At 34.2% G+C, this 26,297-nt stretch overlaps 1 protein-coding gene across 2 annotated transcripts; it reads right to left on the reverse strand.

Annotated features, from left to right (window-relative positions):
• Window positions 1–1,212: 1,212 nt before the first annotated feature.
• On the reverse strand, window positions 1,213–25,619 carry LOC149078849 (junction-mediating and -regulatory protein-like). Of its 2 annotated transcripts, XM_089241006.1 has the most exons (10): window positions 25,450–25,619; window positions 23,800–24,632; window positions 21,943–22,115; window positions 19,638–19,803; window positions 18,427–18,581; window positions 16,232–16,312; window positions 13,273–13,371; window positions 11,349–11,892; window positions 9,549–9,881; window positions 1,213–6,759 (listed from the first exon to the last, which is right to left on the reverse strand). In XM_089241006.1, the coding sequence occupies exons 2-10, from the start codon at window positions 24,608–24,610 to the stop codon at window positions 6,608–6,610; spliced, it is 2,514 nt and encodes an 837-aa protein (XP_089097132.1). In that variant the 5' UTR covers window positions 24,611–24,632; window positions 25,450–25,619; the 3' UTR covers window positions 1,213–6,607. The 2 variants fall into 2 exon arrangements, with proteins under 2 accessions (XP_089097132.1, XP_089097133.1); XM_089241007.1 differs by lacking the exon at window positions 9,549–9,881.
• Between the last annotated feature and the right edge of the window lie 678 nt (window positions 25,620–26,297).

Raw genomic sequence — 26,297 nt, forward strand, 5'->3', positions numbered from 1 at the left:
TGGTCCCTTTTCGAACGAAATTTCTGGCTACAGGCCTGATTTCTTGCCTACTCTCATACTTCATACTTACCAACTTCAATCGGGAACAACGCGCATAGTTACCGGTAAAAGAGACAAATGTAGAAAAGTGTATCAAACTTACCGAAACGATTTGTTGATTATGCATAATTCAGTTCTTTATTTCTGAATGGAATAGGTAACCCCCACCCCCTTCAATACAGGGCATCTGCTGCTGGTGATCAAACAATGGTATTCTCAAGATGGATATTGTAATTTTCTTCTCCCAGAGCTTTTTTTCGGACTGTTTTTCATGTCACATTGGGGCAGTTGGGCTATGGTTAAAATAGCATCTGACCAGCTTGGAGGCAACTTGGATTCGTTTGGGAATTACAAAGACGTTAGTCAAAGCGTATAAAAAAATGTGGGGGGAAAATACAACTCGCAAACACACACGATGTGTTTGAAAAAAAAAAACAATTCCGGAAAAACCTCAAAAGGACGAATTTTCTAAAACGTCGGAGGACGCTCGAAATGACACCAAAAAGGAGGACGGATAGTAACCCTATCATTGATTAAACTTCAGTGTCTGTCAATACAGATGGCAGTAAAATTCAGAATGCCGAAGAGCAGTTATTTATCGACATGGAAGTGGATGATGAAAAAACGCTGTATCAATGATAACGAAAACGATTAAAATATTATATATTTAAACATTAAAAAAACATTTATGTTCCCTGAACTGGTTCCAATGATTTCACATTCTACTCGATTTTTATGCGTTAAAACCAAAACAAATTAGGGGATGGGCCTTGCCTGTCTTCTCGGGTCAACTTTTTTTTTTGGGGTCACCCTGAAGTGGTTATACGTAGAAAAACGGGTTTGAGGCCCTCATATGGCTCCCAGCCTAGTTATAAATAAGAATGACAAGGACCACCTCTAAACGGTTCTAATAGCTAGAAGTATCTACTCACATATTTCCGATTGCTTTATTTTATATTATTGAACAGCCCGTCATTTGTGTATCGCCCCTTCCCCGAATTTAAGAAACACACAAAGAGAGAGAAAAATTGTATATATATACACATGTATTGTGTATATGTTATTCCCCCGGAAAAAGTTTAAATTATGGGCCTGTTGAAATCATTCACACATGCATAAAAGTTTTGGGATTAACTCCTTAACTGAAAGTCACAAATGCTTCCAATACTTTTGAGAATAGAAACATATCTTTTATTGCATAATCACAGAGATGATCAACATAGAAAAATATTTTACAAACTCTACCATATTACTCTCTTATCTCATTTACATATATCATTTAAACGCATCCAACAACAATAAAAGTATCAAATTAACAATTTTATAACATGACAAACCAGTGCCCATTTCAAGAAAGATAACGTGATCAATTCAAAAAAAAAATCATGATCAACTCAGATACAATAGTAATGCTGCACATTTGATAAGTCGGGGGGAGATCCAAAACACTTTCAGGGATTCAACATTTTCATACACTTCATTAGGAAAAATTTGTTACCTAAAAAGTGGGGCTGGGAATCGATTAAAAGTTTTAACTGGTTGATCAAAATATTATGACCGATTAATTGAATTCTTTTTCATAACTATATAATATTAAATGATGCTATATATAAAAGTAATTTTTATTCATTTCATACACCTATTCATTAGTTTTAAACAAATATAAGGATAAATTAAGAAATCAAGGCTGCGGCCACATGAAGCAATTGCTGAACGTTATTTGTGAAATCTTGGATTTTCTTCACATGGATCTTGTCATTTAAATCAGATTTTTTCGGTTAATCACACTGATTTCGCAACTACTTCCAATCTTTTTATGCTGTTTCTTGTTTTCCTAGAAACTCTTGCCGGATATTATTTGTTGGGAGAGGAGCTGATGCTTCCCAAATTCAAAGGCCAAAACAGGCAAACTTCCCAATGAAGTGGCTGCGAAAAAAAAATGTTTGCGAAAATATGGATATCAAAAAATATATATAGAACACACGAAAACTGTTGTTTTCACTGTGGAGACAATAAATTTTGGTCTTGCCTTCTAAAACGTCCATCAAACTCTGAAACTGAAATTTCTGTATCACCAATTTTCATTAAATCGAACATGTATTGCCCAATGCCGAAAAATTTGATTAATATATCGATTCAAATATTCTTAAATATGGTCACTCATCTCAAATATTATGACTGACTGAAATGGGGGCATCTCCAATGGGAAATTTGGCTGAGGGAAAATTCAGTTGGACGTGAGGTGAAAAAACGTATGAGCGTAAGTGTTGTGTGGGAAAAATGTTATGTATAGGAACATAATTTAAGACATCAAAAATTGGTTTCGTCAAATAAATTAAGCTAAATTACAAACTCTTTCTGCAAACTTTAATCGAATTTTAATTGCATTTATCAATTAATCGTGCCGCTTAATCGGACCAACCCCACTAAAAAGCATGAAATGAATAATTACAGAAATGCTGAGAAACACCTTAATGAAAGAAATAATTCAGAGTAAACAAAATAGTATCTAGTCTTCTAATAAAAGTCTCTAATAAAAGTCTTCTATAATTTGGAGGACCCTACTCAACAACAAGGGATACTACAGTGTGGCTGGAGAGCTTCATGGAAAGTTTAAATTTGGACCGCAATATCTGTAGGGTTAAAAACCCCTGAAGTAAGGTATGTATCTTTCATTCCTTGGGAAATCTGCAGTAAGTAAATTTCATTATTGCACCCCTATTAGCTTATAAAAGGCCAGTGTTTTTATTCTGCCATAAAACACAACTAAAAGAGATCTGGACAACGAGATAAGTCTGGTGGCAGAGCTTCGGCATTCATGTCATTTACTAGATAGTAAGAAAGATAAAGTTATAATACACAGCTCTGTGTGCCCGGGTTTTCTCTATATACTGGAATCATTGAAACTGATAATCATTATTTATACTGGGATCGCTTTTACAAATCTTGTAAAGGAGTATCACCAATGCTGTCTTAAAACATGGGCCCACTCGGGCATGAACAACACCATCTATAGCAGGCCTTCACGCGAAGCTCGTGACATCATTGAAGAAATTATTTCACCTGTAGCCATTGGATATAGCAGTCTGATGCATGAGATATCTTTACTTTTTTTTGCAGTATATTCAATGACAATAGGTGAAAATAACCTCTTCAGTGATGTCATGAGCTTTTTGCCATGAGTTTTTTGCCTATTTTGGAAATTTTCCCAGCTTTGACAATATTTGACTTATATATATATATACACTATTAGATACATGAATTAAAGCTGTGAAGCGTTTTAATGTGGTGAAGCTATCATTAAAATTAAAAAAATTTCAATTTTAAAACTTTGCGATAAAAAGTATGCTGAGAGGTTCTAAATTATAAATTAAATTCTGAGAATTCTTCCTCTCCTCATAAACGTGAAATTATTTTATATAGCTTTGTTTTGTTTTTCAAGCAAAACGTTCGTTTAAAAAGTTATTAAAAGAGCATGGTGAGCAAGCTGCTGTGAATCATGTTTCTCCATATACAGGAGATGAAACATGAAAATCAAAAATGATGAGTAAAAGAGTATCATCATGTATTTTCAAAATATATTAGTGTACGAATTTTCTATGATAATAGGACAAGAGAGAGAGTCTGGACTTTGTTGACACAAATTATCGATGGACAAAATTATTTTTCATATCTATAAATATAAGTAAAGCTTACAAAAGGAAATCAAACAATAATTTATAACATAGGATTAAATGACATTAAAAAAAAAATACACAGGTAATAAAAGTAATATAACATATTATATAAGAACTGCATTATTTTACTACAAAGAAATATGATGAATTCAAAGTAGGGTTACCAGATTCAGAAACTCTGAAATGAGGATACATGCCACCAGCAGCATGTCACTCACTTCTGTTTGCAACAGATACAGTACGCACAACTTTTAACTGAACGATGGCGATATCTTGGGTTCTAGAAGTTGTAGCATGAAGCGGTTTTCACCAAAAATTATGGTTTGTGATTTTCTACCCGACTATATGCAATTTGTCTTGATGAGGGGTCATATATATATTTATTACTGTTCAAACTTCAAAATCTTCAATGTAAACCCTTATTTTTTCCATCTTATCTGATTTATCGCATTGCATTCACTCTAAAAATAAAATTTCATCGCTGCAAGTATAAAAATGAAAGATATGTGTGAAAATGTGTTTGGCAACACTCTAAACATTGAGAAACTGAATTTGAAGGTTGATTGCGGGACGGGGGGACATGCCAAACGAGTTTCAAACAATAAATACTCCATATGCTCCGCGAGTGTGTTTGGATCTAGTGCTGTTAAAAAATAAATAGTTTTTATTTTATGGAGATGAAAAAAAAACTTTTTTTTATTACTCTTCATTTTAGTGACTTTATATCCGTGATTGAACGGATAGATATTTATACCCTAATTATTTCAAACGATGTGCCACAAAGCAATTGTTTGTGACAACTTCATCAATTTAGAAAAAAATATATAAGAACTTTCCGTTGAACATTGCACTATTTTATATTATAATTTTGTTTCATTTTGCAATTTCCCAATTTTTAATAATGCTAAAAAAACGGATGAAATCAAATGCCCGTTTTAGCTGAGACGATTCCACCAATAGCCACTATTCTAAACTTGGTGCACACTAAGATGATTTACACTATTGGGAGAACCGTTATTTATTGATCTCCATAATATTAACATCTAATTGAATGGTATTAATTTGTGAATTTTTTGCACATTATTATACTTACCATTTCAGCTCATGAATGTTGTCTAAGGAATGAAACAAACTTCTGAAATAATGAAAAATTGCAAAATTTCGTTGTTTATTTGTTTACTTAAATACTTAAAAAAAAATGTTTGAAAAACTGGATGGATGACTTATTTTTCGTATCACCGTATATTAAAAACAATAATTATCCATTTCAGTAAAGTTATGAGCTTCATATTTAAACATTTTCGCATAATTTGTCATGAAAAATTTTTCAATGAGTTTTTTCAATGTCCCTAAAAGTGGTCATTTTCATATAATCGCTCATATCTTACGAAATAAAGGTCAGATTAGAATAAAAATTGGTTCTGTTGGGTTTTCGACCATGCTTATTTGAATGAAATAAAAATTAATGTATGCTTCATATTCATACATTTTTAAAATATGTTTTAATAATTCAGGACTTGTATTTAGAAAAAAGTTAAATTCAAAATGAGTAATAAAATTATGTTTGGCCCATTGGAATGCATCATTTAAAATAAAAAGTAATAAGGTAACTGTATTATTTCATCAATTACATTCAAAAACAAGATGTTTCTGTTTAACATTACAACACTCGTTTTTCAATAATTTATATTTCACTAACTGTTTGTCCAAAATTGATGAAATTTGATATTTCTGCATTTCTTGAGATACTGAATCCAAATATGGAAGACAAAAATGGGGTTACCATTGAATTTTCAAAAGTTGGATCTAGTTTTAACATCTAGATCATAGTCTTCCAAACTTTTTGTTCCATCGCCCCCAACTCAAGTAAACCCATAGGATCCTATGTTAAATCACTATGTTCTATTGCCTTCTTGGACCATTCCAACGCCCACCAGGGAGCAATTTTGCTCACTTTGGGAAACACTGATGTAGATGATCCCTTAAGAAAAAATGAAAATACAATTATGGAAGATCTTAAACGAAGAAGAATGATACCTTTCTTTTTTTTTACAATAAATAGAACCCAAGATATTGCCATCGTTGAGTTAAAAGTTGTGTGTACTGTACCACCGTAGTGACTTACAGTAGTAGCCATTGGATGGAGGTCATTGATAAAGTCAATTACTTACTTAAGCAAATGCCAGTATGATGACTGTTATATCTACTTTTTTTGTCTCTAGCAAAGCTGTACAAGCATTGGAAAGCTCTTAATAGCTCCACAACTAGATGCCAGGCAAGAACACATTTTGGCACTCCCTTGTAATGTTGAAGGACAGGTTAAAGGGTGAAATAAATTTGCACCTACCCCCCAGGACACCATACCCACCTGCTCTCCCTAGTTGCAGGACTGGCTTTGAAATCTGTTTTTCACACACAGGTATCTAATTCATACTAGCCTGAAGTCAAACAGTGCAAAATAATACAGCATTTGTGATTCTTGTTTTCTGTAGATTTTGACAGAGATTGCTTAAAATAAGGCAAGTCAATATGTATGAAAAATCATACGGACACACTAATATCTGCTTTGAGAAGAACAATTATTTTTTCCAAAAAAGAAAAGAAAAATATTTCTGAAAATCTGAAAACAACAATGAACAGGAAGCATTGTAAAATTACATGAGGAACCTTAAAACAGCACAGAAAGCAAGGACGCCTGGTAACCCTAATTCAAAGCATATTGATCATGTTTCCCTTTGAGACATCATCAGGCAGTACTGAGATTATAATTGCAAATGGCAATATGTCTTCACACAATATTCGCACATTGCTTCTGTAAACACACATACATATAAACTTATAAACATAACAATTAACAAACTCATTATTGAAATTTTTCCAACTTAAAAAAATCAATCGAAGTCTGAATTTTCTTCCTCGGGCTCAGATCCAGAATCGGAATCTTCCGTCATATTTCTGATGCGCTTCAATGTCGACTGCAGTAAAGTTTGGAAATCAGCTGGTGAATCAGGTATTTTTGAGTCGGCTCGTGATCTCTCCATGTCTGAAAAACATATGTTAATTGAAAATCTTGCAGGTGAATACCTTCGGAATAAGTTTTGTACATTAGCACATATGACATGACTCGACTCTATGAATGAAAAGATTAAATATTAAAGTTTATTATGAAGTTTCAATAAATAACATCATTCATTCAGCACTGAACTTAATTAATGACATAATGACAATAATATAATGACATAACATTAATAAATGAAAATTCAGCTACCAGGGTACACCAATTTAAATCAGCTTGATATATATAAAAAAAACATTGATTTAAGACAAAATTTAAATTTCATTTTTCCTTTATTTGATTTCAATGATATTGAAGTAGAAGCAACCTAGTATGGCACATGCATGTTATTGAAATGTGGTAAAGTTCTTGATTTAAAGAAATGTAGAAGATCTGGTTAATATAGAGACTTGAACCTGATCCCTAGGTACAGAGCAGAAAGATAGCTGTTTCATTTCTAAATTTTGTGCGTGGAAAAAATTTGAGAAAAATATAGGGAGCTAAACTTATAGATATAACTCCAATAAATATTTTCAATGCATTACAATGGGGCCCTAGGGTTTCCCCAATAAATGAAAGAGGAAATTAATTTTTGACATAAACGCCTTGAATTCTATACCCTAATTGTTGATTTAAAATAATAAATACCACACAAACATAAATACTGTTGAACTTGAAATTTTAGTACGGAAAGTCTATAAAGAGTTCAGTTGTTTTTTTACCAAAACTCATAAAAATTTGTGAAAGTCAGGGTTGGTGAAAAAACCAAAAAATTGGGGTTTTTTGGTTTAAACCAGGTTTTTTTTTGTTTTAAATAGTAGTAACATTAAAAACAATAAAACTTCTGAAAACCATTCAAACTTCCAATAATTAATTAAAATATTTATTAATGTAATTAACACTATTTACATATTAATTAATCAACAAATATTTCTTACATTTTAAAAAAACCAAACTTTTGCAATTTAATTTTTTTTGCTCAACTCAATGGATTACTTTGTGTTTGAAAATTCTTTTAATGTTGTTATTAATCATATAATATATAAAGATGTTTTCTCCAGTTACTTTCAGTATACTTAATTAGGAGGCTATTTTGCAAAAACTATAATAAAAATTAGGTGAATAAAATGTATTTAATGAAGTATAAATAATGCAGATTAATTAGCAATGATTTACGATATACAGGGTGATTATAACTAAGGTTTTGATTTCAAAACACTGTAAAAAAAAACAATTGTCAGAATGACTTGAAAATTGCCATGAATATTCCTGAAAAAATGCAATTTTATTTGGTAAGGGGGGAAAAAATACTTGAAAATGTAAAATTAATCACATCATCCAACACATGGGAAATTTGCTCGCAGAATGGAAATGATAGCCAGTCATGGCAAAATAATAACTTAATTCCATAATTCATGAAAACATCACAAAAAACGAAGTAATTGAACAAATAACTACAACTTACTAAAGAAATGTTAAATATGTTGTCCACTGTGTTGTGGCTATGAGGTTGAAAGTACAAAAATTATTGTTCAACAAGGGGATGTGCTGGAGATTGCAATCCACCAAAGTTTGCAATCTGACCACTGTTTATAACATTTTGAGATACCCCCCACAGCCAGAAGTTGCAAGGGTTAAAGTGCATCCTGTCAAAATGGGTCTTCAGCAGCTGCTTTGCTGATATTGCAATATACATCTTGATAGAAGTTGTTCTATCCACACACTGATGCTGTGGAAGTGTCAAAATGATGTGGTTGCACAAAATAGATTATACCACTGGCCAAGTGCAGCATCATCTACTCGCACATTTTGCACTATGTACACTTTTTTTTCCCTTTTGCGAAAGAAACTTCCATTGCTTCAGGAGTATCCATGCAAATTTTCAAGTCATTCTGACCAGTACTTATTGTACAGTTTTGGAATCAAAACTTAAATTATAATCACCCTGTATATAGTTGATTATTTTTCATAAATATGTTACTAATATACAGTAGAACCTTGATTAACTAGGCTTAACAGGGAAAGTATGAAAAAAAACCAACTATTGAATATTAAGACTGGGAGATATACACAGTAGGAGATGTGCTACTTCTTATGGGAAAGAAAATGAAAATGTATGTGAGGTAATGTAGCTACTAGTACACTAGTTTTTAGTAGTAGTTTTAGTACTTGTAGTTAATTTAAATATATAAAAAATTCAATTTATATAAAAGAAATCTGACTTAAATAAAAAAATCATGATTTTTTCATACTCTGCCAGCAACAGTGAAATACCTGCATAACAATACTCAAGGGACCGGAGAAACATATCGTTGTAAAAGAGTTATCATTACAGATAGAATATACTATAAGTAGCACTATGATAAGTGCATCATTGCCACAGGGCCCCAAAGCAGAGTATGCCGAAGTCTGCGATGTACGTCGCAGAACAGTCAGTACTATTGAAAAACAATCAGGAAGAATTTTAAGAAAAATGTAGAAAACACTATTATGGGAACTACAGAGCATTTCCAGTCAGTTGAGGGCTCATTGCAGAACAATGCAAAACATTCTGCTTTGGGGCCACAGGGTAATATACTTATACAGGTAGTTATCAGTATAGAGGGTATCGTTACATAGGATTTTTACTGAATATGAAAAGTTTGAAAATAGAATTAAGATTTAAAAAAAAAAATTTAGACAATTGAGTAAGAGACTTTTCGGACCACAGACAGAATTATAATAATGTTTTTATGAATAAAAAGATATTTTTAAATTTAAATAAAAGTGTATTTTACCAGAAACTTTTGATGGTTTCCTAAGTTTTCCACGAATAGAAAGAATTTCCTCAAGATTGAATGGTTGTGACCCACAACTACTGGATCCGATTTCTTTTGACGCTACCTTATCAAAGTCTTTTGTAGGAGTGACTTTGATCTCGACAAGTGTAGGCATGTTCTGGGAAGGAAGGGGAGGAGGTGGTGGAATAAAAGATTTGAGAAGTGGTGAAGGTGGAGGGGGTGGAGGAGGAGAGCCAACAGAATCGAAAGAGGGAAACCTGCTGCTCCTTCTGTCAACATGCGATGACTCGACATTCTGATCATGAAAAGACTTTTTGCCAGAAATGGTTACTGCGAGAAATGATTGAAAATTAATGACATGCAAGAAAATATACATGCAAAGATCCAAGCTCATGTAATGAATTATAATAATGCTTAAACTTTCACAGAGCATGAAAAAAAGCCACACAATTTTGTTTCTTTCCTTCAAGCTTGAGTCGTATTTGATGAATACAAAAACAAGAAACTCTTAAAAAATTGTAATTATGTACAAAGCTAATGAGGTAAATTTTAAGTTAAATTAGTCTTTTTTAAGAGTGAAAATTGTATCATTTCATCTAGGAAAGAGACTTCACAAAAAGCATGCCGAGGCACCCTTTGAAAAGAAGCACATTTGTTCAGATTGCAACAGACCCCGGGTTTGATTCCCAGTGGAGACAACAAACTTATCCTTTAAAAGTTGTCTTAGTGTAATATCCAGAAGGTCTCTCTCTCAAGATATGTTGTGGGCTACGAAAAAAACATCTCTCTTCATCAGTTTAGTTTGAGAACTAAAAAATATGAGCATCTATATCAAACCAAGTCGTATAAATCAAACAAAATGTCAAAATCATAATTTTGGATTTATCACTTTTTCTCACCACCATTTATTTCTGCACGTGTAGACTGATTAGACTACAAGCCAGTGGTTCCCAAAATTTTGTTACCTGTGGCTCCATTACCCTAATACACTGATATGCGGCTCCCCAGAATAGTCTGACAAAGAAGCACTGAATAAGCACAGATTAATATCACCAGCTCACTGCGACTTACATTTTGTGAATTACTGCTGTAGACTAACCAAAAACTTAACTCAACTGACCTATTTACATGAAGAGAAGTAACTTTTTAAGTGATGAAATAAACACAGTATGGATGATGTATGTAAGAAGAAAGAATGTATTAGAAAAACTATGTGTTTCAAAACTTTATGAAGTTCTTTCTTCCTTAAAAAAGAAAATAATAGTGATTGAAAATAAAAAAAATACAAATATTAGTGGACACACATCATATAGCTGAGGCTAGTTGTATGTTAGAAAACAAAGTTGAAAATATAATAAGTTTTCACTTCGTTTCTCAACAAGCGAGTAACTTTCGTTAGATGAGGTCTTTTGTATTTCTACACTTCTATACTTTTTTGCCTCCTCTACGGAAGAATATAAAAGTTTTTGAAAGGTACAATTTTTTTCAATCTACATTTTCGGGCTAAAGCACCCTGTCCATCCTGTGTTCATTTAGGCTATTGAATGAAATCTAGATTTCAAACAACTTTGCTGTATTTGCTGTATGAAAGTACACATATGCTCTCATGCCTTTTAATTAGCATACTGAAATGATTAAAACTGCCATAGAAGGACAAAAATCTTCACCTATTACTGCTATGTGCTTTTATGAATATCAATTAAATTAGTGGAACTACCATATTATTACTAACTAATAATAGCAACACTTTCAATTTAATAATAGAAAACATAGGGAAAGATAATTCAAATGCTTTACCTATTGCTGATGGTTTCTTTAATTTACTTCGAATGGATAGAATTTCATCCAGGTTGAATGGCTGCGGTTCGCTTTTTACTTTGTTCAAGTTGACCACTGACGCTTCTTTATTCTTCAATTTGGCTGTGCTTATTTGATCCATCAGAGATAATCCACCTGGTGGTCCAGGTGGCATTGGTGGAGGAGGGGGAGGGGGAGGAGGTACTGGTGTTTTTAGCGTAGGTGGAGGAATTGGAGGAGGAGGAGGTGGTGGTGGTAGTAATGGCGGTTGCTGAGATTGTAGTGTTTCTTCTTGAGGATTAGAAACTGATGTAGACCGAACTGGTTTTTCTGTAGCTAGGCTTTTAGCTCTTGTTGCCTTGGGTACATTCATATTTTCAGATGCTCTCTTTGGTTTCTTCTTTTGTTGCATGGCAACATTTCTTTCAAAACCATTTCTGAGCTTTTCAATATCCTCTTCTTTTTTGCTTTGATTTTCAACATCAGACTCACATGAGAAAAATGCACTCTCATCGTCCTCAGATTTTAACATGCTAGCATTTCTCTATTAAAAAATTAAAAAAAAAAAGAACCAAAGCATTTATAGGTAATATATAAAAACCGCATGTGCATATAATTACCACTAACCTATAAAAACAGTTAAATTTCTAGCTGAATAAGATGCACAGATAAATAACACGTTTCAACACTTCAAGGTCCAGATCAGCCAAAAGTTTTTCTTTTTTAAAATGTAAGAAACATTACTTTTTGCTTTGGCCTCCTTGAATTTTGAAACCAGGTGTCTTTGTCCTTATTCTTATGTCAGTCTATTTCTACTTAGGTCAGGATTACACTATAAAATTTTCATAAAAGATCTTTATACCTAACTTGAAAAAACAGCCAATTGATTACATTCAGTCGAATGTAACAGACATATTTATTGGTTGCATTTTTCAAGTTTTATAAAAGAACTTTTCTAAAACTTTTATAGTGTAGTCCCAGCCTAAGTCAAAAGCAGTGGGTCTTAATCAGGGGTCCAGAAAAATAAAAGTCGTCTAGAAATTGTTTACAAATTAAAAATTTTAACTAATATAAAACATAAAGGGAGTTCAAAGGTCCCAAGCCTTCATGGAAAAACTCAAATTGCCCTCTAAAAAATCAAACTGCCCCATGTTGGGAATCAATGATCAAAAATACAGCAACCCAATAAAAACCAATAATTATGATAAGATATAAATATACATACTGCCCAGATTCTTGATGCATCCCAATAAGTTTATTGTATTTCTTTTTGAAACGTGTCAATCATGTTTAGAATTCACAACCCCCAGAGGTAAGCTATTCCAATTATTCACAACCCCATTAGAGAAAAACTTCCTCTGACACCATGACCTAGATCTTGCTGATCGATACTGATGTCCCCTTGTCGAAGTAGTTGATTGACAACATATAACCTATTTTATTCATCCTGTTGAAAATTTTAACACTTCAAATGGTGTGTATCTTCCCCTCTCCCCCCCCCCCCACGAAAATGCACTCTTTCAATGTAAACATTCTCAAAAAATAAAGTCTTTCTTTATAGCTTAAGCCCCATGTGCCATCAAGAACATGCACAGCACTTCTCTGCACCCCCGGGAAGCAATGTCCCTCCCGGGGGGTAGGGGGGGAAGTAAGAGGGGGTCCCTCTGTAAGTATGATCTCCAAAATCTAATGCCATACTCCAGTCCAGGATGAACTAAGCCCCAGAAAAGTGCAAATCAGGTTTCAACTGTATAAATTTTTAATGATCTATCATAACATATATATTCATGTGTATAAGACAATCTCCTGCGTCAGGACCACCAAAATGGTAGTTCTGAAATGGTTTTGCTCCTCAGAAACTGACCCATGTATAAATCGGTTCCCCAAAAGGAAATCTGAACAAATCCAAAATCATAAGCTGTACCTGTTTGTATGCTCGTAACCGCTGCAGAGTTTTCTTCCTTTCTTCCTTGATCTTATCAGTTGGTAATTCTCTTAAACTGATTTTCTTTTCTGGAGTTTTCTACATTGTGTTCATGTAATAAAAAAAAAGTACACTGAAATTAAAGTTAAATATCTCAAGTAAGCTAAAAATACATGCAACACATTAGAATAATCTTAGTAAGATGAGAATGGTCTTTAATGATTTTTTTTTTTTAAGAAAGGGTCTATTTTGTTGTAGGAATAAACAGAGTTGAATCAGGGCTGTCTTAAGAGCATCATGGGGCCCCCGGGCCAGGTGATATTTCTGAGGCCCTACCAGGCAAATTTTCGAAAATCTCAACCAGATCCCATTTTTGTGAGGCCCCCCCATTTTCCTCTTGAGGTGCCCGGGTGGGCCCATGCCTTACTGAGTTGAATTCTCTGGAGTTGAAGGTATCTCAATGCAAATTGGTTTTTGTTGCCAAGACGTTTCTGATGTATCTTTAACACTTAAACAAGGAAAATAGTCCGAAATACACCTTTTCATATGAATGAGAGTGATAAATTCTCAATTCTTTTTCCCCTGTAGCGCAAATAATCAATGAAGTATTCCACAACCTGTTAAGATCATCATTTATGCATCAAGGAAACATTATATCCCCACTTATAATGTATCTTTCTACTGTAGTCAAACTTCGTTAACATGAACCTGCTTAACATGAAACTCTGATTAATGTGAAAATAATTCTTGGTCCCATCATTCTCTATAGCAATATGTTAAAAAACAACTTAACATGAACCTTTTAAATTGAAGATTGCTTAATGTGAGAGGATTTTTCAACCTGAATTAAAAAATATGCTTTATGAGGGGGGGCACATCTTTGATAGTCACAGGAGAAAGGGTTTTATTACCCCTGCGCATGTGTAAGAGGGGAGGGAAGCGACGTGTGCCACACTTATTTGAGTCAGCTCACTGTTGTCTTGTTTTCAAAAGCTGTTGTGGCGATTTAAGATCATAGATTGCACTGTGACACAGACTTTAGCTGAAGTGGGACAAAAAATGAGCTGTTTGCATGCTTTTTCTTCATGTTGTACATAGCTGACAGTTGAATGCCATGTTGTGTATCATCTGTAACATTTATTTGTGTGAATGTCATAATTAATTTTTTTTTCCATCATTAAATGTTGTGATTATTTAAGATTTGCTGCCTCATCCATCTTTGCCTTTTCATGTCACGCTACTACACTGTGTACGTGCTGTGGACTGTCAGATACTTGACATTGAGTCACAAGCAGCAGTCAGTTCCTCTTGAGGTTAAACAAAAAATCTTGAATGAAATTAATAATGCCACTTTAAAAATCGCAAATGGCCATGAAATACAGAATCCCTAACAGCACTATTTCTACAATTTTGAAAAAATGAAAAAATTAAAGTCACTTATGCTTTATAAATAAATTTGAACCAGCAAGAAAACGACTAAGAATGGGAAAAATGAAGACATTGAAGTGGCATTAATGAAGTGGTTATAAGAAACTCGAAGTCACACACACAGAATTTGATCATCACTGGAGCTGTCCTTCAAGAAAAAGTGTGTATTTTTACTGATGCCCTTGGCATAACCAACTTCTAATGGTTGGCTGCAAATATTCAAAGATTTTTCGTTTATGCTTATCGGTTAAAGTGAAAAAATTTGGCAGAGCTTTGAGTTTTCCATTTACGAGGTTCAACTATACATGTAAGAGTGAAAGAGAGCACATAGGATGAAAAGAGAAATCTATCGCATACACGCTCTTGTCTACTTATCTATTAATACTGTTTTTCTTTTCTATTTACTTATTTGCCTTTCTTTTTCTTCTTCCTTTTTCTAACGTGTAGTTAGGTTAGGACACGGTTCACAGATTCATCGCTGATTTGTCAAACAGAGGTCACCCAAATCTATTGCCAAAAGCTTGTACATGAAGGGGTTAAGCATGGTTACGATGAATTTCCAAAGTTTGTCTCAAGTTGTTCCAATTGTATTGTGTTAAGAAGACATAACTTGAGGTGGTTATTTTCAACTGATAAATTACATAGCTAAGTTTTTTACATGGTTATTCTTCCATCATTATGAAATTCATTTTAAGCACAGCTTTAATATTCTTAAGTTTCCTTAAACACATAGAAAATCATAAAATTCATTCAAAAAAATTCCCCCTTCTTTCCTCTTTTTTAGAGATTTTTGTATGTAATTCAATCACCTCATGAAGAGAAGGTGATGATTAGAGATCGGCACTTGAAGGAGACAAGGTAACTGAAGAGATTAGAGAGGTGAGATTTGATAAAAAGAATTATCTTGAGACAAAAATGTGTTAAAGCTTGATGAATGGAAAAAAAAATTAGACACCAGCCAAAGTGTTTTTACCATCAAGGTCCATGGGTTCAAATACAGGCATAGAACATCAGAAGCAAGTCCTTCACCCACCGAGCCTGGGGTGATCACCGATGGATTGAGCAATTGAGCCTTCATTTCCCACCCAACTCCACTGGTTGGAAATTGCTGTATGGCGATATATGACTGGAGTTGGTGTGCAGTAAAGTAGACAAAGTGTTTGGAAGAGCTAAGCACATTTTTTCCATGAAAAACAGTCTACTATGATGTTGTTTTCCATAACCTGGTGACCCCCCATCTCATGTTGGTAGACATTCTGACATTAATTCTGAAAATTTGTCGCCCTTAGACACAAATTCAGTTAATCAGAGAAAATTTCAGGCACCAACGCAGATTTGTTGAACCTTTATATCAATGTACTTATCTTGTTCTAATATGTGTGTAAGCATTTAAAATTGTTATAAAAATTCCAAATCCAAATTCCAAAAAAAAAGATTGTGTTTTACATCAGAGAAATAACTAATAATCTCTGTTAACTTGAATATAACGAACACTGATTGTAATATACTACAATATTGTAATAATACTAACAACAGCAGTAAATTTTCTGTCTTTTTCTTTGGCATTTGAAATAGAAGCCTTTCTTTTCTGCTCATCAGCTAGTAGAGTTTTCTGAAATGAAAACACAAATGCTTGTAAAATAGTAGCTCGATTTAAATAAAAAGCTTAAAAGAATATTTAGTAAATAGCTATCTACATAGTAACTTGAAAAAAAAATGTATCAGCATTAAAAAAAAACATACAATTCAATTCTTTTCAAGTTTTCATGCAAAGAATAATATGGTATCAAAAACTAGCATGAAAAATACTCTTCAAATTGTGAAGTATCTTCAAATTCCAATGTTATCACCAGCATCATCCTAATGCATGGGCCCACAGAAAAACAGACAAGACCACTGGCCACCTAGAGGGACCATTTTGGGATGGATTGCTCTCTTTCCCAAAGGATTGAAAGGTCTTGAAGAGCCTGATGATGTCAGACTTGATTAATCCAATCAGATCTGTGCTATCATTCACCAGAAACTAACACAGCAGTGCATTATAACACACCACAACAACAACAACACATACGGGAATAGTCACAGCACAGATCATTGTTCCCTGAAGGTGTCTGCCATATTTTCGATTTCCTTTCTTTGCTGCAGTCTTGTATAATACCTGGCTTGATGTAGTTCAATGTCATAGTGCTCATCTTTTCTGGAGTAACTATATGCAAACTGATAGGCAGGCAGGTACTTGTCAGTTAGGGAGTGCCCAAAAAAAAAATTCAATCCTGGGGACGAGGAAGCCATGATGCACTTAAAATGGTGATGATTATCAAGAAATTCTAATGCAAGGGAAATTTTACTGATTCCACAAATCTATAAAGGAAGCCTAATACTATATACAATATTACTGTAATTTTCTGGGTATAACCTCACACATGTAAATTTTGCTACTTTGAAAAGCAATATCACCCAATAATTCACGTATGAAAATTTTATTCAACAATAGCATAGTCTTAATCAACAATAGTGTAGACTGGAATTGAACCATTTACAGTAGGAAGAGGAATAATCTGCAAAACTTTGAAGATCCTCTTCTCACCAAGCAGAGCTGCTGCCCTTAAGGGAGTGCAACAGGTGCAGTGGCACTGTGAGCCCTGCATTTTTAAAACCCCATACTTATAGTAACAATAATTTCTTTTATAAGTTCTGAATTTCCATTCAATTCTGGAGAATTGTTTTCTCTCTTTTTAAATAAATTTTAAACGTTCACAACGTCTAAAATTGTGAATTTTTATTTGGCAATGATGACAATCCACACTATGAGATCCTCCAATGGGTCCACAGGCATCGCATAAACAAGTGATTTAAGGTGACCCCATAGGAAAAAGTCACACGGGTAAAGATCCAGTGAACATGGAGGCCAAGCAACGAGTCCAGCACGTTGGTCCACATCCAATCTAACTGCTACATGTGCTTCTCACTTCAATAGCACTAATTTACGCCATCCACAGCATGTGATCCGACCCCAGTGCATGTGTTTCGAGATGCTGCTTACATCAGATGTGGTGAGCAAACCCACGAACGCATTCAGCAATCAACTGACATCCACCTTTCATCTCCTTTGGACTCAGAGCCCACATGCGTTTTTCCCGATTTTCATATAGTTCTCTCTCTCAATATAGTTTGTGACACCATGTTCCATTGCAATTTTTGTTTGTTCCTCTTGATGTCTACTAACAACCCTCTCAGTCTGACGGTCCATTAACAGAACACCCTGTATATATGTACAATTGATTGAGTGCCTGTGTGTGCGTATGTTCTCCACACGAATCTACAATTTTGAATTGATAGTCACTAAATTTTGCATATATACTAACAGCGCCCAGATTGAATGATAGGCTACTTTAAAAGTTTCTCAGGCCAAATGCACAAAATGGGTGAAAACCGTCGAGCAACAACGGTTCTTGCACTTTGGCAATCACTTTTGGAATGTTTATTTTGGTTACAGTGATTGCCTAACAATGCGTTTCAGATATGTATATGCCTTCACAATGGTTAGCACTTCTTTAATCCTGTCGGTATATAACATTTTATGCCTTCATAATGCTTTGTCACTTTTTCAATCTTCCCAATAATTCAAGGAAACCCAGGCAGCTAAAGGTATTATAGCTAGTGATTTGTATAAAATGGCAAAAAATATATTTTGACAAACATGAATAAAAATATTTGATTACTTACTTTCTTGTTTCGTATGACCGCACGTTTTCTGTAGAGCTTGTTAAGCTTCTGTTTATACTTTGTAACTTTAGGATTTTGATGTGGGATATCACAGACATCTTCTAGATCTTCTTCGGTTTCAACAGCTTCAACAAATATTCCAGTTTCTAAGTCATCTGAAAGGGCAATTGGCAATCATATGAATACCATTGATTAAGAGAGAGAAATAAGAAACAAAAAAAATCTATATCAAATATAAAAAAATTCATTGTAATGTTAATCAAAATTAATGATGAGGAGTAAATGAGGGTTTAATAACATTGTTGTATATGAAAACTAGAAGGGCACATAGAAAAACAATGACTTAATAGGAGTGATGACTTATTAGGGTGACAACTTATCGAGGTTTTACTGTATTACCACTGCATATTATCTGAAGCCTTTTCCTTTCAAAGATAGATTTTTTTAATTCTGCCAAGCAACTGTTCCGAAAATAATTCATTAAGAATACTTTGAAATAAGAAATAGCGTACAGATTTGAGTAGAAGAATCAGCATTCTCTTTGCCTTGGATGATAACCCCTTCTGTTCCTCAATATTTTATTATTGGTGAATGAAAATTTTTATATGCTCATTTATAGGATGAAATTCTTTCTCAAATTAGCAAAATTTACTTTTTTTTATTACAATTATTTGAAGATTACAATAATCTACAGATATATATGTTATATGCCTGCCACTATTGAATTATATGCAAGAAATTATATTTGGAATATGGCTCTTTTGTATTGAAATGTAGTGACTGGCATTATGGCACTCAAGAATTGAAAATTAAACACAAGTTTTGATTGAATTAAGGTGAAATGAAATAGCTTAACATCTGGATTGCTGCATAGCTCATGTGATCCAGATTGTTTTGATCTCCAAACCCCCATCTAACATGTAAACTGACAACATCAATGATAATTGACAAAAAAATTTTGAACTAAAGATGTGAGTTCTTAACTGTGGGCTCTCGGTTTCAGAGGATCCATGAGCTTTGAAGAGAAAGGAATTTTCTCATTATTTTTATGTTATCAAATAATGAATTATATTCAGTTAAGGACTATGTGGCTTTCATCATATCAGTATAGGAGGTACACAGGTCATAAAAGGTTAAAAAAAAATACTTGCCATAGATTATTTCAACTACTGGTATTTCATAACTTCGAAGAAACTTAAAACATGGCATACCTTCATATTCTCTATTGATAATAGCTAGCTGTGTTTTACATAATCTCTCTTCAATATCAATTACATCCATGGAAGCATCCAAAACGTTCTTCTGAGCAATAAAAATCTCGTTTTCGATTCTTTGTATCTCTTGCAGTGCATTTTTGCCAGAGTGCACATACGTTAGCTAAAACAAAAAGAAAAAAGAAGATGTTTCATTACTCCTCAGAGATACTACTTAGCAGCATGGACGCATGCTACTTTTGATTTCGCTAAGTAGCATGTGTATCTCAGGCCTACAAGACAAAAAAAAAACATTCTGTGCTTAAAATCTTAGAAAATATTCACTGAATATTCTCAAATCTGAATGTTTTGATAGGTAAGCATGACTCAAAAATATTCTCATGCCAGTTACGAATTAATATTGGTCTACATAAACTTCACAAAAGTATAGGCTAATGCAAGAAATTGCAAAAACGTTGTGTGTCAGAACATAGGTGCTTGCTATATTTTCACTCTAATTTCTGCTATGAAATAGCACAGGGTGTCCGTGGTCTATTTTCCATTGAGACAATGTTCTACTTTTTAAAACGAGAAGTGGACTAATGTTTGACACTCACAGTTGGAACCATAAAAAACCAACTGCCGGCAGAGCAGTCTTAATGCAAGTGCAGACACAACTCAGAAGCCTCCACAATTATGAGAATTGGCAAAATAATTCTCGAAAGTATGAAAACGTAGGCTGGCAACTTCCAGCCTGATAGGATGCCCCAGAACATCACTCTTGACAGAGGGACCCATGATGCTGTAACGATAGCCTACAGAATCAGATGGGGTGACATATGTTCACATGTCACGTTTTTACTCACATTCCTGTGATCCAACTTATGAATTCAGATAAAGTTTTTTATTTAGGAAGAGGATTTAACAGTAACAGTTTGGCGGAAGGGTGCTGTCTATTAATGGATGCCTCGGATTTAAGGAGAAAATATTTATTCTTTTTGTCAATCTTTGTGATTGAACCTGTAGACATTGGCACTTTCTGAGGTGTAATTGAGAGCAGATCTCCCTGTAAAAAAGTCTTGCTACAGAGAGCAACAGGCCCACAATGGTACAATTATTCAATCATAACATTTCAATCATAGTTAGAAAAAATTATAGCAGATAGCAGCACTACACATAACAGGCATTACACGGAAACAAACTACACATTAGACTCATAACACATACACGCACATTCCAGCATGTACGTTTGTTAGAAATTCTGTAAAGAAATGTGTACGAGATGCACGTACAGTTAAGTAGTAGTAGTAGACTTTCGCACTTTTCTAACTGTGATAGCTTTACGGCATCACTGGATGCACACTGGAAGTGAGAGCTTTTACCTACAAGGAATTTTAATTATTTTTCATGAACTATATAACTGAACATTTCCCTTTTCTTTGATCTGTTTTGCTGCTCTATAGCCTGTCTTGTTTCTTATCATTGGCAAAAGCCTTTTGAAGTTTCATTCATAAAACTTGTGTTTCCACTGGTGCCTGCTGTCGCATTATAAACATATAATTTGTCTCGTTTTCACACATTTAGCTAAAATTCCAGCAGAGGTTGTGTTCTTTCAACCAATGAGGAAAAAGTAACTTTAGACAAAGTTCTTAGAATCTGAGAGTGCCACACACTCCTTGACTAGAACGTTGAGCATACGAAGCCCTGGCCAGACCAACCTGAATTCTGTGGAATTCAATGTAAAATGTTCAAATTATGCAAAGGAATGTGTATGAGATGCATGTACAGTCAATATTAGTAGTGGTTTAAAATGTTCAAAAAGTTTTCCTGTCATGGGATGCTCCCAAGAGCAGATTCTGGTGGAGGTTGAGCATTATGTATTCTGAACTACTTTTTTTAAACTTATTTTTATGGGGATTTGCTTTTTTTTGGATTTACAATATAGTTTGGCATTGAGTGGCTCACAAGTCTTTTTTTGATGATGTGAAATGAGGGTTTTTGTTTAAATTCATGAATCTTTGGTCACGACCAAATCATGATAATAATTGTTTCAGATGATTTGCTTGATTCTGATTTTGATTAATTAATTGTCAATATGCTCAGAGTGAATAATTAATATAGAATAAATTGCAGCTAACAACTTTAATATATGCCAGAGTATTTTTCACTAGGATATATATTATGTCATGATATAAATAATTTTTCTATGTTTGCATTTGGCATTGCAACAGCGCAGCTGATGATGGACATTAAAATCAAATGATCATCAAAATTTTAAAAAAACCATCACATTAAAGAAAAATTGTGGGAAAAAAATCTGTACCTCCTGTTTAATTTTGTCTCTATGAAACTCTTTTGTGGCTTTCACAGCATTCAGAAGTTTTAATTTTTCCTGACAAACTTGAACTTCCAGCTTCTGGAGTCGAGGTAAACCGTGTAAAGCAAATGCAGACTTTCCGAACCGCTTTTGATCTTCAAGCATTCTGTCTCTTTGAGCTTCAAAAAAAAAGAGATTGCACACAGAACCCAATAAGCAATGTGTAAGGGAAACTTTTGCAAATAGAAGAACAAAAACAATCAAATTCAAAAATTAGGAACTTCAAAACTGAACATCTTTTTTAATGAACGGCAAACATTGCATTGTAATAGCTATGCTAACTTTGATCCAGATTTAGGGATCTGATTAAGGTTCTTCAGTTTTTTCTTCTTTTTTTTGGTCATAGTGGAATATTAATATAATAAAGCAGGAGTGCACAACCATTTCAATCCGTGGGCCAAATATCTGAGATGGCAACCTCTCCTGGGCCAAAAAATTAGTACATTAATCGTATTGTATGGATTGATACCTTTTGTGGGCCAGATGGAACCCCTTGATGGGCCACATCTAGTCTCCTCCCGTCTTCAAGTTTCCAAGCATATGAGCTTCTGGGATTGTAATTGGTCTAATTTATGCATTGGATGCGGGTCTGCCAGCTATCTGTGGAACAGGGATGCCAGACCCAGGAAAGGACAAAGAAGACAATCTCCTCCTCCCTGTTTTTAGAGAGGTTTTCGATTACCAGTCATCTATAAAATAGGTCTGTGTCTTCTCAAGGTTCATATATATTCTTTTGAAGTATGGGGGAGACAACACATGCACACAAAGGATGCTCAACACATAGATTACATCATCCTGTATGTACTACAACTAGATATCTAACTCTATGTTAGGTGTTTCTAGAAAAGCATGTTTAAATACTGTGTGTGAATGAAGTGTATATTTGACATTATATCAGGGACTGGCAAATTAAAAAAATACTCAGGAACCAGCCCAATTTCGTAGGAGCCAAGCATGGTATTTTACTCAAGACAAAGACGGTCCTGAGTAAAATATCATGCTTAATGTACCTATGCCGGTCCTAATAATGTTTTATGACTGTCCCCTACTTTTTCCATACTAAAAGACATAGTGTAATGAAATCAGAAAGTTTTATGTCACCCTTTAGACTCCAATTTAGCAACCACATTTAGGAAATTTAAGGCACCAAAATATACTAGTCACCATGGTAACCTGGCGCCTATGTTTTGTCCGATCCTGCATTATATTACATAAAAACAAATAAGAATAACATCGCTCAGAGTTGTGTTACAGATTTCCTTAGTTGTATCCTACCGAAGTGTATGCTAATACATTTTCTTTGTATTCATTTAAAACTCTTAAATTTTTGAGTTATGAAGTTGTAGGTATTGAGGCAATCATATCATTTATTCCTAATTTTTTATTGGTGATTAAGATTTATTTCCCTTGACAGTGATTGCAGCACGATTTTTTTTCATCCATTGGCACAAAAAAAATGTAAACTGGATCCTACGTGAGCCCAAACTTCAGATCAGGTTGCTCTGATATCTATGTCAGATGAGGGAGTGGGGAGCATCTGGTAGTAGAGTAAAGCTCACATTTGGGTCCCAAAGTTGGAAAACCACAGAAAACTAAAAAACTAAATTGAGACAACAATGGAGAATTGAGCAACAACTATGACTCCAGCCATCACAGATTGATGCGATTGACTGAAATTTGATTATTTATAGGTGCATAGTTATCGTAACACCCACAACTACTACAGAGTGGTATTTGTTTGATATTTCCGCCTTTTTTTGTTCAGAATTTTAGTAGAAAAAGGAAAAAAAAAATAGGGCTTACACGCAACCAGCTTGAAAGTTTTTCTATAGTAATCCTGATAAAGTTGCTGCAATGCTTCAGCAGCAGCCAAATACTGTTCGTGCCACTCCTCAAATTCATCACGGACTTTTATCTTCATGTTATCCCCGATTTCATCATGAAGTCGTCTTTTGGCTTCCGTCAACTTGGAATTAGCCAGTTCTCTCAGTTCTATGAATGGCTGCAGCTGGAAGTTATAAAACTCTGCTAGTGCTATTGATATATTATGTACAACCTGATCTTCTAATGTATATATCGTTTTCGTCTCTAGTAATGTCTCAGCTCGTTCACGCAGAATAAGTACTTCTTCTAACTCTGCGTAGGACTTGTTTACAGTATTTTCTAAGGACTTTAACTTAAGTTCTGTTAGATTTTCTTCATAGTCGCCAAGTGGATCATCTTCATTGAAAAGAAGAGAGAACACCAGATTCTTCCCGAATAATTCTACCGCTCTGTCGAAATATCTCTCTAATGACTTAAGATACTGCTCCTGCAGGTTAATTTTTTTTGATAAGTTTCTCGGTTTTTCTGGGAAGTAAGAACATACAGAAGGGTCAATCAAACAAAATTGTTGATTGATATACATGAGCTCTTTAGGACTCATTAATGAAGCTTTGTTTTTCTCGTGGTGATCACTGGCTTTTCTGGAGCCCTCGTGATAAATCACTGCAACTTTATGTTCCTCTGCATTCCATCCAACGATGAATTTTACCCTCTGTTGAACGTCATCGACACAGAATATGTTCTGCTTGACAGCAACCCACTCACTTAAGTCAGGATCGGGCGAATCCATTTCTTAGAGCAATGGTTAGAAACTAGAAAAAACATAAAAAAAGAGCAAAAAAAACTTTAAAACAATCTTAATGACATTATACCTATTTTACTAATTTTCTCAGCCAATCATTCTTTAAATTTGCTGCCGTGTGCTATAGTCCGCCCGCTAAGCTGTAAATACTCCTGTATTTCCCCTGTAAATACGCCACTGCTCATACAATTACTCACCCACTTACTTTGTCAGTCATAAGGTCACTCACCCTGTCAGTTGGTCGTTCATAGTTATTCATCCACTCACTTGGTTACTCATAAGGTCATTCATTTGTTTTTTGATACGTTCACTCACTCATACAGTTGCTCACTCTGCAGGGGCGAAAAGTGCCTGGCAAAAGTAAAACGACCTGGCGACGAATTGTCGGAAGGCAAATTTTTCCGATCAACCACATAATAGAGTTCAACATTTAATGATCGTCTATAAAGATCAAAAATGGAACATCTTCGATATTTTTCTGTGGTTGAGTTTATCGTATTTCATATGTAACAACGTCAGTAGACTTCAACAATGGAAAATATCCCATTGTTGTAATAATTAGTACAGTCGAATCCCGTTATAACGAACTCCAAGAGACCGGAAAAATCACTTCGCTATAATGAAATTTCGTTATAAAGGAATTCCGGGTTCTTGGCATTGTCTTATGAAAACTTATCTGGAGGATTAGAAAAGCGTTCGTTAAAACGAGATTTTCGCTAAAACGGGATTCGACTGTATATTACTCGAGACTTCTCCACACAATATCATTATTTAATAGAAATGTCTTGTTCTGTTAAAATAGAAATGATTCTGAATATGTAACGAACCTCTAAAGCATTTTCCACAAAATACTGTCACTGGGCTATGAGTCAAAAACCACTTCTTCTTTTCCCCCCCTTTCTTTGATCGGATAAGGAGGGAGCGATGTCGCATCAATTGTTGTCGGCGGCGTGAATTTCAGAGAGAGACGTAAATAAACAAGTCAGCTGATTAATATGCTGGCGGTCATCGTCACGGTTAACACACTTTCGCGTGCTGTTATATTGTTATTTAAATTTTAATATGTGATTTATGTTTACACCGGGATTACGTGTACAAAACTTATTTTTGAAATGAACTTAGTCACCAAAAATTTTTGGTCTGTATATTATTTCTCGTACTAGCTTCGTTTTCATACTTTCCTTCAGGTCGGCCGCCATTTTCAGGCTACATCGAGAATGTCACCAGATATTTGACTATATTTCTTCGACAGAAATGCGGGAAAAGCAGAGCCTAAACACAAACCATCTTTAATTACCACTGAAAAAGTTTGTCAATGAGACAAAATTTGCCAATTATTGCTGCAATAACTACACAATATCTAAGTATGTCAGAAAATGAAGTGCTTTTGTGAATGGCAGGAAAATTTAATTGCCCATTGTTTACTCTTTTTTTTAAACATTAATGCTGCCGTCTGATTTTCATATTTTGAAACAGAAGTTTCAAGCATTTTGTATTTTTACATTAAAGCATGGAATATAGATAGCAGCACAAGATTAATGTAGAACACACACAATTTCCCGTTATTTTCTAATGGCATAATAATTACCTCATCGATGCTGAAATTATTTCTTTCGTTTATTGGTTTAAACACCAATAAACGAAAGAAATAATTTCAGCATCGATGAGATAATTC

Source organism: Pholcus phalangioides, unplaced genomic scaffold (genome assembly GCF_987345545.1).
Source record: "Pholcus phalangioides strain wild (caught in Gottingen) unplaced genomic scaffold, Ppha-v1.0 ptg000013l_1, whole genome shotgun sequence".
Taxonomy (NCBI): Eukaryota; Metazoa; Arthropoda; class Arachnida; order Araneae; family Pholcidae; genus Pholcus; species Pholcus phalangioides.

Excerpts from the sequence above, each read along its gene's own strand:
- LOC149078849 (XM_089241006.1), bottom strand. The coding sequence starts at position 24,610 with ATGGATTCGCCCGATCCTGACTTAAGTGAGTGGGTTGCTGTCAAGCAG. Across the intron at positions 16,313-18,426 it reads CGGTCATACGAAACAAGAAA|AAAACTCTACTAGCTGATGA; the intron begins GTAAGTAATCAA and ends TTTTCATTTCAG. Across the intron at positions 6,760-9,548 it reads GAAACCATCAAAAGTTTCTG|ACATGGAGAGATCACGAGCC; the intron begins GTAAAATACACT and ends TATGTTTTTCAG.